Source organism: Canis lupus, chromosome 5, assembly GCF_048164855.1.
Source record: "Canis lupus baileyi chromosome 5, mCanLup2.hap1, whole genome shotgun sequence".
NCBI classification, from domain to species: Eukaryota; Metazoa; Chordata; class Mammalia; order Carnivora; family Canidae; genus Canis; species Canis lupus.
Window position 1 is genome coordinate 5,697,186 of NC_132842.1, and position 19,773 is coordinate 5,716,958.

At 43.0% G+C, this 19,773-nt stretch overlaps 1 protein-coding gene across 1 annotated transcript in view; it reads right to left on the minus strand.

Annotated features, from left to right (window-relative positions):
- Positions 1-19,773, minus strand: part of GAD2 (glutamate decarboxylase 2) — an 89,452-nt gene that overhangs the window by 23,080 nt on the left and 46,599 nt on the right. The window contains exons 9-11 of the mRNA XM_072825309.1: positions 10,337-10,391; positions 8,400-8,516; positions 5,809-5,873 (exon numbers count right to left, since the gene is read on the minus strand). Of these exons, the coding sequence (XP_072681410.1) occupies positions 5,809-5,873; positions 8,400-8,516; positions 10,337-10,391 (237 nt within the window). The remainder of the gene's footprint in view (positions 1-5,808; positions 5,874-8,399; positions 8,517-10,336; positions 10,392-19,773) is intronic.

Sequence of the window (19,773 nt, forward strand, 5' to 3'; positions counted from 1 at the left end):
AGTTTTCAATGTATTGAAATCTATTTCAATATTTTTCAATCTATTTCCAATCTTAAGTGTCCTGATATACTTGAGAAATACAATGTTCTTTCATCAGTAATAGATACTGTCGGGATTTATGCTATTTGAAAAGTCTAAACCATAGTTCTGGGTCAGATTCTTGTAATAATGATAATAATAATAATAATAATAATAATAATAATGCCACCAAGGGTGAGTGCAGGCCATGTGTTTAGTCTTGTGTCTTTGCTCAATCTCATACCCATTTTTCATTTTCATGACACCATTTTCATCACATCAGATTATTTTTTATTCTCAGAAAATTCTATTCTCATGCTCCTGGGTCTCTAAATGCTATTTCCTCTTCTTGGAATGTCATCTTTCTTTGCTTAGCTTGGTTAAATCTTACTTATTCTTTAAAGCCCAGATAAAGTGTTATTTTCTCTGCAGACTTCAACTTCATTCAACTTCTTTCCTTCTCTCCTGCTGAACTGCTCCAACCGGTTTGTCCCCTAGCTCCAGGGAAAGCAAGTGTTCCCTCCACAAGTGAGTTCCCATCTCTCACTTCATATGTTTATCAGGCAAGGTGAGCCTCTGTGCATGTCTTCTGAGGGCCTGAGGGATCCTTGGGAATCAGAATCATGAACATGACCTTAGTATAAACAGACTCATGTGAGGAGGGAAAGTAGAACAACCCATGGCAGCTGCCTCCAGACTGCTGCAGATTGCTGCCCCTCCTCTGGCTGAACAACAGACTTGGGCTCACCCTGCTCCCAGCACTCGAGGTGTAAGAACCTTGGGAAGAAATGAGAAGCTGGGAAAGAGCTCATTCATCTATCTGATGAATGGTGGGCATCAGCTGGTCAGTTAGAGAATGCTTACTGGCCTGGGGAACTCACCTGAATCGGCAAATAGGCCAGCTCATCTTCTAATACACAGCAAGCATTAAACAAGGTTGGCCCTTGCTACTGATTTCAGTTCTATCATTTACACACTTTGTGACATTGAGCACACATACACCACTTCTAGAATATTCTACAGCTTTAGATGGATGCCTAATCCTGATGAAACTCAGCTTTGTCAGTAATGACCCCTGATGGGGAAGAAAATAACTCTTCATTTCTCTGACTGGAGGTGGTTGTTTTGATGCAGTGGCCAACTTATCTTTTTAGAGTAGATGCTGCCAAGGCCCGCGACTACCTGTTACTGAGTTCCCTGTCCTGCCTCTCTCCCAGAGAGGTTGCCTCATAAACATGGCAAAAACCTGCGCAGAGTGATTCAGTGACATGTCCTTAATTTATTTTAGAAATGTTGGCAATTTATGAAAAACAGCCTCAAGTTCATTTAAAAATGTTTTGCTGGGGATCCCTGGGTGGCGCAGTGGTTTGGCGCCTGCCTTTGGCCCAGGGCATGATCCTGGAGACCCGGGATCGAATCCCACGTCGGGCTCCCAGTGCATGGAGCCTGCTTCTCCCTCTGCCTATGTCTCTGCCTCTCTCTCTCTCTCTCTGTGTGTGACTATCATAAAAAAAAAAAAAAAAAAAAAATGTTTTGCTGTGGGCAGCCCTGGTGGCTCAGTGGTTTAGCGCCGCCTGCAGCCCAGGGTGTGATCCTGGAGACCCTGGATTGAGTCCCACATCAGGCTCCCTACATGAAGCCTCCTTCTCCCTCTGCCTGTGTCTCTGCCTCTCTCTCTCTCCTCTCTGTGCATTCTCATGAATAAATAAATAAAATCTTAAAAGAAAAATGTTTTGCTGTGATATTCAGTCACATGGCTTCAGTGATCTACTGTAAGTTAGAGGAAAGTGCCTTCTTTATGGCTGTTTTAAGACATGTCCTTGTGCCCTCATTTGCACCTCAAACTCAGCAGACCCCACATGAACTCATTAATTTGCCCCTCCTCATCCTTCCAGATCTATTCTTTCTCTGTTTTCCTCCCACATATCCAGCTCTCAGATTTCAGCATTTTAGTAGTATCTTCTTCTTCCTGCTCTCCCAATATCACCCCTTGCAGCTCTAGTTTTTTTTTTTGTTTGTTTGTTTTTTAAAAAAACACCTCTGTATAAAGTGCTTTATTCTGTAGTATTTGATGCTTGTAATTTTTGAGGAAGACACTTCCTAGAGTACAGCAAGCTAATGTTAGCTCGGTCAAAGGTATCTATGATAATGTCCCTATACTTTTTAACATATTATATAAGACTGTAAAATCTGTCAAGGTGGAAAGTCTCTGGAACTTCTTAAAGCATTGGAAAATAAGGCAAAAGAATTATATACAAATAGTGTTTAAGCATTCTGTAATATACAATACTCTTCGTGTAATTAGAGTGTGACTCATCTATATAGACACACAAAATGTTTCAGAAGCAAAGGAAGTAAACAGAAGCACCAGTTCTTTAAACTACACATGGTCCTGGAGCACCTGGGTGGCTCAGTGGTTGAGCTTCTGCCTTTGGCTCAGGTCATGATCCCGGGGTCCTGGGATCAAGTCCCACATCAGGCTCCCTGCAGCTTGTGGAGAGTTCACAAGTCCTGCCCAAGGAGTCTTGGTGGAGAGTCTGCCCTCAGGGCCAAGTCTGGATCAACATCAATCCCTGAGCTGACAACCACTGCTGTAGGAGCCACTATTGTGCATGGAAAGCATTCTATTTCTCAGATTGGGAGGGGGGTGATGAAAGTCTCTGCCATAGAGCCATGGATGGTGGGGGGAGGGTGAAGAGGCAAGTCAAGACTTGGGAGGAGATGGAGGCCAAGGACCCAGTAGAAGCCACTGAGCTCTCGATTTTGTCCAGGTGAGGACAGTAGTGGCGGTAGGAGAAGCTAAGGGTGCAAACTGGGGTGGTAGCGGGGGGGAGCGACCTGAATGGATGAACCCAGCAGTGTGACTTCCATGGAACAGGACAAACATCACAAAGATCTGCTCATCTATGGGACCAAGTATAATTTTTTTTTAAGATTTTATTGATTTATTCATGAGACACACACACCCACACACACACCCACAGAGAGAGAGAGAGAGAAAGTCAGAGACATAGGCAGAGGGAGAAGCAGGCTCCATGCCGGGAGCCCGATGCAGGACTTGATCCCGGGATCATACCCTGAGCCAAAGGCAGATGCTCAACCACTGAGCCACCCAGGCATCCCTAAACTTCCTAGTCACGGCTATGAATCCCTCTCAGTCTCCAGCCAAACACCTGAACTTCCTCCATGGATCCCTTCAAACCTCCATGACCTTGCTCTTCACCTTGAACATCTACCTTCCAGTTGCAATTGCAGGCAAGCAGCAGCCTGCTGTAGGGAGGGATTAAAGGAGACAGTTTCCAAGGCACGGAAGCATACCTGGGAGTGTTAAGGCTCTTGGCACACCCTCTCAGCTACACTGTCTCTAGAAAATTTGAGAGCCTGAACAAGGAAGAAAGATGCTTTCTGAGAATTTGGTAGGTCCTCAGAGGGAGTGCCAGGCAGGCTATGGTCACTTGCAGCATTTTGTTATGAGGATGGTACTCTGGGGACCCTGTGACCATTGGAGAACCTCTTAATCTGGGGATGATAATTGACCATGGTTTCTTCCATTTTAGAGTGAATCCTTGGGAAGATGTATACTTCCAAGTGAGGCAAATTTTTCCCCCTCAACTTATACCCATGCCCATGAGGCCCAGGGTTTCCACTGACCCTACAACCTTATTCACCACAGACAACGTGCCTTTCGCTAATAAGTCAGCAAGATGGATACTCTTGGATAAGTAGGTGGCAGTCCCTCATTTTTGGGACTTCATATTTGGCTATTCCACTTAGTGGATTTAGTTATAATACAGTTTCAAAATTGTGGCAATTGGAACAGACTCTGTTCCATGGTAAATGTTCTAAGCTTTGCTCTGAAATAATAGTCTTTAGTGCAAAAGTGTGTGGGTGTTTATTTTTCCAAGGCTCAGGGTAGGTAATTTAGTGAGCTTTTAAGTCATCATCGGTGGAGGACGCCCCATGGCTTTCAGCACTTGGAGTTCCAGGTGGCATTAAAAGTACAATAATAGATGCTTACTTTTTGAACCAGTCAGAAAGGAACTCATAGAAGAGAGAGTACTGTGTGCAGGCCACCTCTCTTTTGAAAGCATGAGAATTAGTTCTCATTCTGGTCATCTGAGCAGGTACCTTCCAAGCTGTTCTCTTTTTTTCATTATCTCTGTTTTGTGCATTGCCTTCTCCTTAGGTGTCTGGTTTCATAGAGATCTTCATGGCGAAAAGGAATTTGGCGTGGGAGAAACCCAGAGGATCAGAGGGAGAGGCAGACTGGCCTTCACTGGCAGGGGGCTATGTGTGCCTTCGGCCTCCCATTGCTAACAGGGCACCTGCCATCAGAGCACTGGCAGCTCTGCTTGCCAGTCACTGACCCCTGTCAGCAGACTTGGGGACTGCTACCCTGCTGACTTAGGCCTCAGCTGGACTCTAAAGTCTTCCACAAATGAGGCAGTGTGCCCCTGACTCTGCCTCGGTGACCCCTGCCCCCTCTTTCTACTCACGGGTTCTCTGCATGTGAGCGGGCCTGGGCATCGCAGAGCACACCATGTGCATTCACTCTGGCTTAGCCTGGCTGGCCGCATGACCAGTGCTGACAGGTGCTCCATGCTCCATCGGCCTCTCTCCTCATCCCAGAATGGAAATGGAGCCAGGATGTCTAGAAGCAGAGCCAGTGGGCAACTCTTCCTGGGCAGCATCTGGCTACTTGGCAGGGCATGGTGGGCACTTGGCAGCCTCTGACAAACTCAGGCTTTCTCAGTTGCCTGGAGTGTCAGAGCTCACCTCTGCTGTTGACCTGCCATGGTGTAATGGGAGAACTGGGGACATTGTGCTCCCTTTGCACATGGTCAGCAAAGCCTGAGGCTGATTTTGCATTCTATAAATTTTTTCCCTTTTCTCTTCAGACCTGAATATGTCTTATGCCAATCAGATATCACCTCCTTTAGGTTTAGCAGCTTTTCTCAATCATCTACTGCTTAATCTCTGGGGAAAAAAAAAAGGTGCTTTGTAACCTTTTTTTTATATAAATTTTTTTTGTAAAAAAAAAAAATTATCGTGGGAATGAAACCATGAGACAATGTTGTTCTCACAAGTTTGTCTTGCTCTAAACTGGACGTATTAAGCCCCAAGCCCCTGCTTTCAACACTGATAAAATATAAAGTGCACAGTTATTTATTGGTTTGCTTAAAGCAATGGATATTGTCCTTTTCTGGAACATAAAAGCTATAGATCTTCTCCCTAGAAAACTATGACCTGCCAAGAGGTTTTTAAGTAACTTTGGTAGTTGGTTCAGAGATTGTAAGAAAGCCATTCCTAGGGGATCCCTGGGTGGCGCAGCGGTTTGGCGCCTGCCTTTGGCCCAGGGTGCGATCCTGGAGACCCGGGATCGAATCCCACATCGGGCTCCCAGTGCATGGAGCCTGCTTCTCCCTCTGCCTATGTCTCTGCCTCTCTCTCTCTCTCTCTCTCTCTCTCTGTGACTATCATAAATTAATTAATTAATTAATTAATTAATTAAAAAAAAGAAGGCCATTCCTGAGACCTCTGGCCAACCACAGACTCCAGTTAGGGTTCTATACTTGAGAAACATTCCACCTGGGCTCCTTGACAGGGCATTTGACGCCTTTTTGTTGTTTACACATAATATTCATGTGTCCATGACCACACAGGTTAAGGCATACAAGCATTGTGAGAATGGACTCACCTGTGCTCTGAGAGTGCTTGGAAATTGTATGTAACTTGCTTTTCACACTTAGCTTTCACGCTTTACATTGTTAACAAGAAAAGTGGGTGTACCTCTCCACGCCGCTCAGCTTCCATTTGTGCTTCCGGGACATCAGTAATCCCCCACCCCAAGCGGCCTGCAAAAAGGAAGATCATATAAGTAACAGGGTAGCAGGTCTTTCATTGCCTAGATTTCTAAAGTTTGGTGTCCTCCAGAACAGTGAGTCTCATGGGGTGAAAGTCATCTCCTCAAGCTCAGGCAACTGAGAAGCCTGGCCACCTTCTGGCACTAGACTTTCAAAGTTTAAATTGGATGCTATTCTAAAGTTTCAGGTTCCATTTCATATTTAGATAAGTGAAAGGAGCCACACTGGGGGCATATGTCTTGTGTCCACCCAAGAAGGGGAAAGATCCTTTCCCCAATACATCACTACCACTCACGATCCTAGTGCAGCTTGTGACGTCAGAACAAGAAAGCCTATTGTGTCCTCTGCTGAGAGTACAGAGGATGGGGTGAAGGACCCATTAAGCAGCCTCTGAGTTATAAGGAAAACTCCTTTTTTTTAAATAATAAATTTATTTTTTATTGATGTTCAATTTGCCAACATACAGAATAACACCCAGTGCTCATCCTGTCAAGTGCCCACCTCAGTGCCTGCCACCCAGTCATCCCCACCCCCCGCCATCCTCCCCTTCCACCACCCCTAGTTCGTTTCCCAGAGTTAGGAGTCTTCCATGTTGTGTCTCCCTTTCTGATATTTCCCACTTATTATAAGGAAAACTCCTTTGGCAAGTCTGGATGATTCCAGAAGGAAGAAGCAGCTTCATAATCCTATTTCAAGGGCACCGGGTGGTTCACTTGGTTAAGTGTCTGCTTTCGGCTTGGGTCATGGGATTGAGCCCCATGTCAGGCTCCCTGCTTCTCCCTCTCCCTACCAATCCCTCTGCTTATGCTCTCTCTCTGTGTGTCAAATAAATAAATGAAATCTTTTTTAAAAATCCTATTTCACTAATAACGTACTTTAGGATAAGATAATTTCAAAGAAAGAAAGAAAGAAAGAAAGAAAGAAAGAAAGAAAGAAAGGAAGGAAGGAAGGAAGGAAGGAAGGAAGGAAGGAAGGAAGGAAGGAAGGAAGAAAGAAAGAAAGAAAGAAAGAAAGAAAGAAAGAAAGAAAGAAAGAAAGAAAGAATTTGTTGAGTGGCTAGAACATGTCTCTTAAAAATCTTTACTCAAGTTTGAAGATTTAAATTAGTATAGTGATATAGTGATTTCTTTAATAGTATGATGTTAAGATGGAGATTCATTGGAAAATGTTGGCCTTATTTGTGGGTGAAAATAATCCCAGGATAATTTTTAAAGAAAAAAAAAAAAAACACGTGTTAGGGTATAATTGCCTTTTTTAAAAAAGTTTGTTGTAACTTCAGTTCTTTTACACTTTGAAAAATTACCCAATTTTCCAAATGTGTAATATTTTAAGATTTTCTTTACTTTAATTACACAGAGTATAAACATTTAAGATAATAAGTGATAAACTTGGTAGGTTCCAAAGAAAGCACATACAATTGGTCAAAAGATCTAGCTCTATGTTAAGTAGAAATCCTAGAGGAGAGACCACAGTACCTGCTGGTTCAGGACACACAGACATTGTTATTTTTAAAGTTGTCAGGATAATCCTCTTCCTGAATCAGCTAACAAGGTTTAATAGGCTTTCCACTTCCAAGACCTGAGTCACGATGGTACTTGGATTGTTCAACTTAGTGTCTTCATTTGTAAAACCAATGGAATGTCTGGTAGCCTAATGAACAACTCATATTGTGAATCATGGAAGGAAAAGAAGACTGGTAACCACTCTACAGGATGACATTGGGATGATGGAAATCTACCTGGTTCAGCCTTAGGTAGTAATAGTAGATTAGTAACAAACAGTTTGCAGATAACAGCTGATCCTTGAACCACACTTGGAGTGATTCTGGTTTAAGTTTAAGTTTCTTCAATTTGTCCTTCTAAATCTGGACATTTTTTCATTTGAAGATGTTTTGATGGGCACATCTTCATTTAATGTGACTAGGCCTGGAGTAACATTTCAAATATAATTTATCTTTTCAGCTGGCCCAGCTAAGAAATTGGCAATTTGGTGACCCATACTTCTAGCAAGTCTTCTTTCCTCTTCAAATATACAAATACCCGACTTGAGTTTAAGTTTTTTATCTTCTGAGTTTCCTATGCAAATGTAACTCTTTTTGCCTTTTTGATCATCCTTAGAGGGAAATACAATCTACATGTGTGTGGCTGTGTATGTGTGTGTGGAGGCTACATTCCTCCAAGGATGTTATGGGCTGATGATGATTTAAGAACTAAGTACTCAGCTTGGATGCTGGTCATAGAAATAAGATTATTATCATATTGGGAACATTAAGGCAAATCAGCCTCTGACTTCCTCCAGTCAATGTTGTATACTGTGTGGATCATGTGCCACTTTGTCTCTGCACTCTTCAAAAGCTTAAATATCCCCATTCTGAAAACAGGCTCCCAAGGGACAGACAGAGAGAAAGAGAGAAAGAGAGAGAGAGAGAGAGAGAGAGAAACAGGTTTCATTCCATGAGCCCTGAATGAATAAGTAAGTGCAAGGACACTTTGGTGGCAGTCCCTATGGGATACTCACATCCACATGCATCCAGATCTTGTACTTTTTACAAATGTCAGCAACTGCTAAGAGGGGGTCGAATGCTCCATACACGGTGGTCCCAGCTGTGGCGCTCACAAGGAAAGGAACAAATCCCTAGACAAATGAGAAAGCCCCAAATAACGTCAAATAGGGCATCAGTATTTTTTTTTAGCTAATAAAAACAGTGGATATTCTCCCTCTGTCACACACTTCTCCAGTTTTGGAAACATCACAAGGATTGTTGGCCCCTTGGAACCTGGGAGGATATTCACTCTCCAAGATCTGGCTTCTCCAGGCCATTCTTGCCTTATAGAAACAGACACTTTGGTTCTGGTGACACTGGACCCAGAAGGGAAGAAGCTGACATTGGACCCAAAAGGGAAGAAGCTTTATGGTGCCCCCAAGCCATTTATATATTCCAGATGGATATGCTCCCTACTTTGCTCACTTTCTAGTCTTCCTTTTGCAAATTAGTCTCCTAGTGTGAGCAGACAAAAGAACAAAGAGAAGGAAATCCGAAGGGCTCATTATTCCTATTTGGAAAATCCTCAGATAATCTATTTGTTATCTTAGAGGGAAGAGTTCATGTGGGACTAGACAATAAGCCATTACTTTTATCCATCTAAGTAGTCCTCAGTCTGTCTGGCCCTGGCTAAATGGAAATTGCTAGAAGGTAGAAGAATGCCTCAAACAGAATGAATAGAGCCGTGATGTGACAGGATGTTACAGAGTCAGGCTTTAGGTGGCAGCAAAGGTTTAATCTTGTGGTGTATGCTACTAGAAGTGTCCTAGTACAGGAACAAGGGGACTCCTGCTGCCACTTTGTAGGGAAAAAAAGGCATATTAAAAGAAATAATTATTCCTAAGCTGATATTAATAAAATGCACATGTAAATAAAAGTTACACTAAGGGAGTTCTACAAGCAAGCTCTCTGGTTTGCAAACCATCCAGGGAAATAAATGACTTTCTAGAGCTTTGTGGGAATCTTTCACAGGTCTCCAGAACTTGCTGCTTCTCAGACTTCTAAATTGCTTGCCACAGAAGAAGATTCTTGGAGAGCCAATCATAACCATATTCCTAGGCAGGAAAAATTGGCTCCTTTTAAACAACCACACCACACGGTAACATGTGCTGCATTAGCAGTGTGATATTTTCCACCCGTGAAAATGATCTTTCAAATGTATGTCTGTTTAATGCCAATGCTCAGCACACAGAGGACAAATGCTGTAGAAAGTCCTATAGCATCACTGTGTATATTATCACAGTGTACATTATTTAATCAGCAACTTAGATCTTTCTGGAGCAGAGCCTAGAGCTCAGAGAAATAAATAATGACTCGACTCAAAAATTCTATACTCTCAGGAAAGCTGGGAGGTTGAGAATTAGGTCTTCTTTTTTTTTTTTTTAAAGATTTATTTATTTATTTATGATAGACAGAGAGAGAGAGAGAGGCAGAGACACAGGAGGAGGGAGAAGCAGGCTCCATGCTGGGAGCCCGACGCGGGACTCGATCCCGGGACTCCAGGATCGCGCCCTGGGTGAAAGGCAGGCGTTAAACTGCTGAGCCACCCAGGGATCCCCTAGGTCTTCTTTTTAAAGCAAAACCAAAGTGGGGGCACCTGGGTGGCTCAGTCAGTAAAGCATCTGACTCTTGATTTTGGCTCAGGTCATGATCTCAGGGTTGTGAGATCGAGCCCTGGGTTGAGTTCTACACTGCTTGGGTGTAGAGCCTGCTTGGGAGTCTCTCTCCTCTTCCTCTGCCCCCCAGTACAACACCCCCCCCAAAAAACAAACAAAACAAAACAAAACAAAACCCTCCAAAACCCCAAAAACAAACCAAAAAAGCAATACCAAAGTATGTTCTCCACTGGATGGAAACAGAAATAATGTGCTTTTAGCCTGTTATAGGCTAGATTAACTCCCTACAAACTTACTTTTTGTTTGGCTTCAAGGATCCTTCTTTCAAGATCAGATGGGACCATTTTCCCCCTGGAAGGAAAAATAAATACATTATAGGTTTGCTTCAAATACTTTGTTGTCTTTACAAGTAGCCACATCAGGGTCAAATTTCAACCCTAAACTGTTGCTAATAATGATTTGTCATAACAACTCCTTGGCTGTTTCCAGGAAGAAATGCAGTTCCTCCCTGAATGATGCATGATGTAATTTCTGACACATTTAGGAGACTCCTGACCACACTGTGCTGTTAGAACAGCCACATATCCCACCATGGTGCACAGAACCTGCTTCTTGGGTCATCCTCTAAACTCGCTTAAAACAAGCCTGTTTTGGCACAAGCCACTTGGCAATGAAAGGAAAGAGCAGGAAAAAGATTTGTGTTCCTAATCTCCGAATGAATGGCGCTGCAATTTCACATACAGATGACGTGCCAAGAAGAGAAATCCATTCTGAAATGAATGAAAATATTAAGTAAAAAAGCTACCTAATCACATTCTAAGTGCTAAAAGCATAAAGCCAGCCAAGAAAACATGGGCGCAAATTTCAAACATTTAGATGCATGGGCTTTGGAAAAAGAAACATCCTTTTATCCCTGAAATGTTTCTTTCCTAAAATAAAAACACAGATAGTGCTTTGCTCATTATAAAAGCCCATTATTATAATAATCAAAGCAGTTGGTTTCTACAAGAAGCTAAATGTAACTAGATGCGTAATCTTAGTCAAGTTACTTGATTTTTCTGTGCCTATTATTACTGTCCCTGGAACATAGTAATAATAAAATTACTTATGTAGTTATGAGGTTTGAAAGAGTTAATACATGCAAAATTATTTTAAAAGCACTTGGCATGTGGGAAGCATTCCATAAATGTTAACTTTCATTGTTGAGATTGTTATGTATTATGACATTCATCTTCCAAGACATTGGAGGAAAAATGGGGAAAGGACAAAGTAGCTGCATGCTGCCAGAGGCAGTAAAATATTCTTCACACCAAAATAGCTCTCTCGAGGTTGCAAAACTGACTTAACTTTTCACATCAGGGTCATCGATCTAGGTTTTTAAAGGGCAATTTTGAAAAATAAATTATGGGTAGGAGGTTGTCACAATAAATGGCTGGGAGACACTACTGGCATTTAGGGAGCAGTGGGGGGGGGCGGCTTGAAGGAGGGGGTTTAGTGTGTGTTGCTAGTTCAATAATCCATTCCTGGCTGTCCCTGTGATTTTAGGCATAGAGGGAGCATTGGGCTACTTCAGTACATCTTCTAAGCTTTGCATACTGAAATATGGTATTTTATTATAAGTTACTTTCCTAACACTCACTTTATAAAAATAATTTGGGCATTATATAGTAAGTAGTAAGTTATATTTTCTGTGATTTTCATTTCAGGCTCATAGAGGAAGCACTGCAAAATAGTTGGAATATAAAGTAGACATTAGGCCCCAAAGCCTTTAAGAACCACTAATTTATGTGAAGCTGTTTTCTAAAGAAAGGCAGTTAAAATGCAATTATCTGGCAACAGTAATGGACAAGTTACCAGTGATTAGTCAGGCTGGATTGGAACAAAGGACAGTGAACATACATTTGGTGCTTAGGGTGTGATTCCAGTTCAGAGCAACCCACCTCTGGGGAACATCTGTGGGATGGGGCTTCTGAAAGAAGGACAGAGGGAATGGAAAGGCAAAGTGATGGGGTCAGGGAAAGGAGCTCACTCCCTATATCTCTCCCCCTACTTCACAGCTTGGCTTGAGGGCATCCCACGAAGCAGTGATCTTTCCGTCTCTCTAGATCAAGCTATGCTTCAGCGTTGCTGCAGCGCTGATACAAACAAAATGTACAGCTTTCAGAAGAAATTTGGGTATTGCACTAATCTCTTACATAAAGTTTTCAGCACATTAAAGTTGCCATTGTATTTTTCTAGGTAAACATGGAAACTGAGAGGTAATTCTCAGAAACGGTTTGCAAATCCCAAATTTTACCTACTCTTCCACGTGCCAACCACCTCTCCATTGGATAGTTTTGGGTATCCTAGTTTGACAGCTGCAATTGGATCATCAAATCACATCTGGATGTTTTGTTAAGCATGAGCAGTAGGTGTCACCAAGAAGTCACAGATTAGGGTACATTATAATTGGAAGGTGCTGAAGACCTGTTTCTGGTCTAATTGTCTCATTTTTCAAATGAGGAAGCAGGCCAAGAGAAGTGAAGTGACAGTCCAAGATCAAATGTTGGTAAAAGGTTGATTGTAACTAGAAGTAAAACACCAAGCTTCCTAGAAGGGCCAAACAGATAGGAAACCTATTTAGAAAGATTGGAGACTTTCAAGATAAGATAAATCCTTGCAGATAATATCTGACTTTCCTGGATCAGAGGTGCCATTCAAGCATGCCAGGGAACCAGTAATGAACAGTCTGTTCCATTTCTCTATCGGAGTTTTGGGGCAGGTTCATCAAATAATCAAGTTCAGGCAGAAAGCGATGGTGTGGTTCTTCACGGGGCAGGTTCCAGCCTTTCCTAGGCACTCCGCCTACGTATCTGTTTTTATCCACTTAGGAACCCAGAATCTGGTGTGCTGAAGGTGGTAGATCAACATTTGTTGGAGATAATGTGACCTGAAGGCAGAAGTTCAACTCATGGGTGATATTAATATGGTTATTTTACCTTAATGACTGGCCAGATGGCTAATATGCCGCCTCTGGAGACAAAACTTTTCATCTTTCTGTCTATCTTAGAATTAGCTGAATTACTTTAGAACAATGGTTCTAAAAATTTTGTGTGCAAAAAAAATCACTTGTGTGCCTTTAAAATGCAGATTCCTTGGTCCTACTCTTAGAGATTTTGATTGAGGAGGTAGATTAATGGGGCCCGGGAATTAATTCCTTCCACAAATATGTATTGAGTGCTTACTGTGTGCCACACACTGTTGGGGGTACTGGGGTACCAGAGTAAACAGACCAGCTTCTATTCTTCAGGACTTACATACTAACAGTAACATAGTAAAATAGAGAGGCATGCATAGGAGTCTGGATTTCTAATAAGCACCCTGGATCATTCTGACCTAGATCCACATGTTGAGAAATATTGCTTTAGAAATGGATGTTTAGGGCAGCCCCAGTGGCTCAGCAGTTTAGGGGTTTAGCGCTGCCTTCAGGCTGTGGTGTGATCCTGGAGACCCAGGATTGCGTCCCACATCAGGCTTCCTACATGAAGCCTGCTTCTCCCTCTGCCTGTGTCTCTGCCTCTCTCTCTCTCTCTCTCTGTCATGAATAAATAAATAAAATCTTAAAAAAAAAAAAAAGAAATGGGAAGTTTAGCCTGGTAGTATTTAAATAATTGTGTGACATACTAGCCAAGTACCATTCATATGACCTATGGTTTTGAGCCATCCTGGCTGTGGGGCAAGAGCAAAAGGAGCCCCAAATACGGACTGTGCATCCTCTGACTCCCCATGTGTTGTGGGGTGAGAAAACATTTGGGTGGCAATCAGCATGGTCCTCTAGGACTAGAAGCTGTCAGGCCAGGCCAAGAGTTTCCAGACAAATATCTCTTGGTGCAGGGAGGTTTTGGATGGCAGCTGTTGCATTCTGTGTGTCTGGCCTCAAAGTATCTCCATAGCAAAAATGTGTATCATTAATGTTCACATGTCCCAGCCTTTACTCACACAATTAAGTAGTGACTGATCTTTTTGTAATGCTGTTCTCTGGTAGTTGTCAGTGTTTACAGGAGAGCCATTAAAGTGGGGACTGTTGAACAGATTTTTGCTTTGGATGTGGCTGCCTTGCACTGAGATTCCTGATTTTACAAGTCTTAAAAATTTATATAATGCTATTGGGTCAGATAACTTCACAAAATCTCCTGGGCAAAATCCCACAATAGCAGCTATTGCTGCTAGCAGGAAAATCTCCTCTTTGTGGGAAGAAGCTAAAGACACAGTGGATTTTTGGCCCAGATTCATGAAGGAGAAAGCTAGCTTACCAAAAGGAGAATGTTACTAGAGAGTTTATACCTCTAGGCAGGCATCCAAATGGTCACAAATCAGGTGCTTGACTCCTTAGTGACCCTGTTCATTGGCTCTGATGAAACTGTAGTAATTCTACAAGCTTTTTCTAAGTGAGTAGAGCTTTTCTCTGCTCACTTAGACAGAAATGTGTGCAAAGAAGAGTGGATGTGTGAATCCTTCCTGTTAGAAATTGATTGATACTACAATCCTTGCTAACAGCAACAATACTGGCAGTGATAATGAAGTGCCAGCTTCAGAGGCAGTCACCACCCTGTGCCTTATTCCACGATCTCAGAGCCTCCTGCCAACACTACAGGAGTTATTATTGTTCTGATCTTACAGACAGGGAAACTGAGGCTTGGGGAGGCAGGTGAATGTGGCTAAACCTTGGAACGTGGAGACAGAATAACCAGGTTCTTGCCCCAGGTCCTGTGCTGTGTGTACTTGAAGAATTACGTTCTTCCTTTTACTCATTCATAAAATAATGATGATATTACCTCCCCTCACAAGGTTTACATGAGGATCCAATGAGATAATAAATATAAGATACTATACAGGGCCACCTGGGTGGCTCAGTGGTTAAGTGTCTGCCTTTGTCTCAGGTCGTGATTCTGTGGTTCTGGGATCAAGTTCCACACTGGACTCCCTGTGAGGAGTCTGCTTCTCCCTCTGCCTATGTCTCTGCCTCTGTGTGTCTCTCATGAATAAATAAATAAAATCTTAAAACAAAAAGACATTATAAAGCACTGAGTATAAAACTCTGCCTACATATAGTAACCACTCAGTACACATGAGATAGTCTCATTGTTGTCATTACTAGCACTTTGGTCCTAGTGGTGTGTGACTTGCAGGATGTCACACGCCTAGTAGGTGGCAGACTGCAAACCTAGAGCTGTCTGATATCAGAACGTAGGTTCTTAGCACTGTACAATAGATGTCTTCAAAGCATTTGTGGGGTTCAAACAAAATACCTACCTGTCTGAAAGGTTGAGTTCTAGAACAATAATGATATATGTAATATTAACATGTATTGCTATATAATGATATTATGTAATATTAACACTAGGGTTTTGTGGAAGCCCCTCGAAGCGAATAGTTCCTTGATCCCAATTGTGTTTGCTATTTTCACAGTTCAGTAAAATAAAAACTTATCACCTCCTACTAAAATACATTACTCTAATATCCTTGATGATACTGTTCTTTGTAGCATAGCATCTAAATGCTAGAGAACTAACCAAAATTGCTGGGTTTTTTGTTTGTTTAGTTTTTTAACTAGTCAATGGTATGCAAAAACTATTTCTTTAACATAGATTTTGATATAGGGATGATAAAGGCAGCTCATGGACACAAGCCAATTTTCTAATTGCCAGACTGTGTGATGACTAGCAAACAAAAGTACTTGTATTATGAAACCAAACCCTCTGCCAAAAATATTTTACCATAATTACAAATAGTGAGCTTCCTTGGTCCCTTTAATATGTAGTTTGATTTGGAAAAAGAGTTTTAACTTTAACAGATAACCAAATTTTTCTCTTTTAATGTTTGTTTTCCAATATGCACAATGGGATCACTTAGTATCATGGCCAGGATATAGGAGCAGGATATTTTTGGTGATTTTTCTATCTAACTCTAGTAATTTGTATCTAATTCTAATTCTAGAGTTTTATCTAATTCTAGTTAAAAAAAAAAAAACCACCTTTTTAAATTACCATCTCCAAAAGCATTTTCTTCACATACACACATACACACACTCTTACTCACTATACAACAATCCGAGTGATGTGCAACCTAGGACGCCATGATGTGGTTAGGAACTACCTTTGTTTTCATTCAAAACCTCTGGGGCCGAAGGGGGGGGGGGCGGAAATCCCTGGGTGGCGCAGTGGTTTAGCGCCTGCCTTTGGCCCAGGGCGTGATCCTGGAGACCCGGGATCGAATCCCACGTGGGGCTCCCAGTGCATGGAGCCTGCTTCTCCCTCTGCCTGTCTCTGCCTCTCTCTCTCTGTGTGTCTGTGTGTGTGTGTGTGTGTGTGTGACTATCATAAATAAAAATTAAAAACAAAACAAAACAAAAAAACAAACAAAACCTCTGGGGGGGAGGGGCTAGATGGCGGAAGAGTAGGGTCCCCAATCACCTGTCCCCACCAAATTACCTAAATAACCTTCAAATCATCCTGAAAATCTACGAATTCAGCCTGATATTTAAAGAGAGAACAGCTGGAATGCTACAGTGAGAAGAGTTCACGCTTCTATCAAGAAGGAAGGAAGAAGGAAGGAAGGGGAAAAAGAAATAAACAAAGGCCTCCAAGGGGGAGGGGCCCCGCGAGGAGCCGGGCTGAGGCCGGGGCGAGTGTCCCCAGGACAGGAGAGCCCCGTCCCGGAGGAGCAGGAGCTGCACCGACCTTCCGGGCGGAAAGGGGCTCGCGGGGAGGGGGAGCAGGACCCAGGAGGGCGGGGATGCCCTCGGGCTCCGGGGACACTAACAGGCACCTGCGCCCCGGGAGAGTGCGCCGAGCTCCCTAAGGGCTGCAGCGCACGGCGGGACCCGGAGCAGCTCGGGGGGCTCGGGGGCGGCTCCGCGGAGGGGGCTGCGCGGCCCGGGAGCGCGAATCCAACAGGGCAGGCCCAGGAGCACAGGGCGCCGGGGACACAGCCCAGGACCCGGCCCCCTCCCCGCTCGACAGACAGAGGCCGGGAGGGCCCAGGACAGCGAGGACGCGCCTGCCCCGAGCTGAGCAGATCAGCGGCCCCGACGGGGAGCCTCCAGGCCCTGCAGACGGAGAGCTCCGGGGTTACTGCGGGGGCTGAATCCAGGGCTCCAGAGCTGCCCCGCCACTGGGGCTGTTCCTCCTGGGGCCTCGCGGGGTAAACAACCCCCACTGAGCCCTGCAACAGGCGGGGGGCTGAGCAGTTCCCCCAAGTGCTAACACCTGAAAATCAGCTCAATAGGCCCCAGCTCCCTGTGAGGAGTCTGCTTCTCATGGACAGGGGAAAAACAAATTATTGACCAAGCAGCACTGGAAAGTTCCAGGGCAAGTCGAGGGACTTACAGTATACAGAATCAGAGGATACTCCCCCTTGTTTTGTTTTGTTTTGTTTTTCTGATTTGTTTCCTTCCCCCCGTTTTTTCTTTTTCTTCTTTTTTCTCTTTTTTTCTTTTTCTTTCCTTCTTTCTCTTCTCTCTTTTTCTCCTTTTCCCAATACAACTTGTTTTTGGCCACTTTGCTCTAAGCAAAATAACTAGAAGGAAAACCTCACCTCAAAAGAAAGAATCATAAACAGTCCTCTCTCCCAGAGATACAAAATCTGGATTACAATTCAATGTCAGAAAGCCAATTCAGAAGCACTATTATACAGCTACTGGTGGCTCTAGAAAAAAGCATAAAGGACTCAAGAGACTTCATGACTGCAGAAATTAGATCTAATCAGGCAGAAATTAAAAATCAATTGAATGACATGCAATCCAAACTAGAAGTCCTAACGACGAGGGTTAATGAGGTGGAAGAACGAGTGAGTGACATAGAAGAAGACAAGTTGATGGCAAAGAGGGAAACTGAGGAAAAAAAGAGACAAACAATTAAAAGACCATGAGGATAGATTAAGGGAAATAAATAACAGCCTGAGGAAGAAAAACCTACTTTTTTTTGTTGTTGTTAAGATTTATTTATTTATTTATGATAGAGAGAGAGAGAGAGAGGCAGGGACACAGGAGGAGGGAGAAGCAGGCTCCATGCCGGGAGCCTGACATGGGATGCGATCCCGGGACTCCAGGATTGCGCCCTGGGCCAAAAGCAGGTGCCAAACCACTGAGCCACCCAGGGATCCCCAGAAAAACCTACGTTTAATTGGGGTTCAGAGGGTGCCAAAAGGGACAGAGGTCCAGAATATGTATTTGAACAAATCATAGCTGAAAACTTTCCTAATCTGGGAAGGGAAACAGGCATTCAATCCAGGAAATAGAGAGATCTCCCCCCTAAAATCAATAAAAACCATTCAACACCTCGACATTTAATAGTTAAGCTTGCAAATTCCTAAGATAAAGAGAAGATCCTTAAAGCAGCAAGAGACAAGAAATCCCTGACTTTTATGGGGAGGAGTATAAGGGTAACAGCAGACCTCTCCACAGAGACATGGCAGGCCAGAAAGGGCTGGCAGGATACAGTCATGGTCCTAAATGAGAAGAACATGCAGCCGAGAATACTCTATCCCCATCAAGGCTCCCATTTACAATAGAAGGAGAGATAAAGAGCTTCCAAGACAGGCAGGAACTGAAAGAATATGTGACCTCCAAACCAGCTCTGCAAGAAATTTTAAGGGGGACTCTCAAAATTCCCCTTTAAGAAGAAGTCCAGTGGAACAATCCACAAAAACAGGGACTGAATAGATATCATGATGACACTAAACTCGTATCTTTCCATAGTAACTCTGAACTGAATGGGCTTAATGACCCCATCAAAAGGCGCAGAGTGTCAGACTGGATAAAAAAGCAGGACCCATCTATTTGCTGTCAACAAGAGACTCATTTTAGACATAAGGACACCTACAGGCTGAAAACAAAAGGTTGGAGAACCATTTACCATTCAAATGGTCCTCAAAAGAAAGCAGGGGTAGCCATCCTTATATCAGATAAACTAAAATTTACCCCGAAGACAGTAGTGAGAGATGAAGAGGGACACTATATCATACTTAAAGGATCTATCCAACAAGAGGACTTAACAATCCTCAATATATATGCCCCAAATGTGGGAGCTGCCAAACATATCAATCAATTAATAACCAAATTAAGACATACTTAGATAATAATACACTTATACTGCTGACTTCAATCTAGTGCTTTCTACACTCGATAGGTCTTCTAAGCACAACATCTCCAAAGAAACAAGAGCTTTAAATGATACACTGGACCAGATGGATTTCACAGATATCCACAGAACTTTACATCCAAACGCAACTGAATACACATTCTCTCAAGTGCACATGGAACTTTCTCCAGAATAGACCACATACTGGGTCACAAATCAGGTCTTAACCGATACCAAAAGATTGGGATCGTCCCCTGCATATTCTCAGACCATAATGCCTTGAAATTAGAACTAAATCACAACAAGAAGTTTGGGAGGACTTCAAACACGTGGAGGTTAAGGACCATCCTGCTAAAAGATGAAAGGGTCAACCAGGAAATTAAGGAAGAATTAAAAAGATTCATGGAAACTAATGAGAATGAACATACAACCCTCAAAACCTTTGGGATGCAGCAAAAGCAGTCTTGAGGGTGAAATACATTCCAAAACAAGCATCCATCCAAAAACTGGAAAGAACTCAAATACAAAAGCTAACCTTACACCTAAAGGAGCTAGAGAAAAAACAGCAAATAGATCCTACACCCAGCAGAAGAAGAGAGTTAATGAAGATTCGA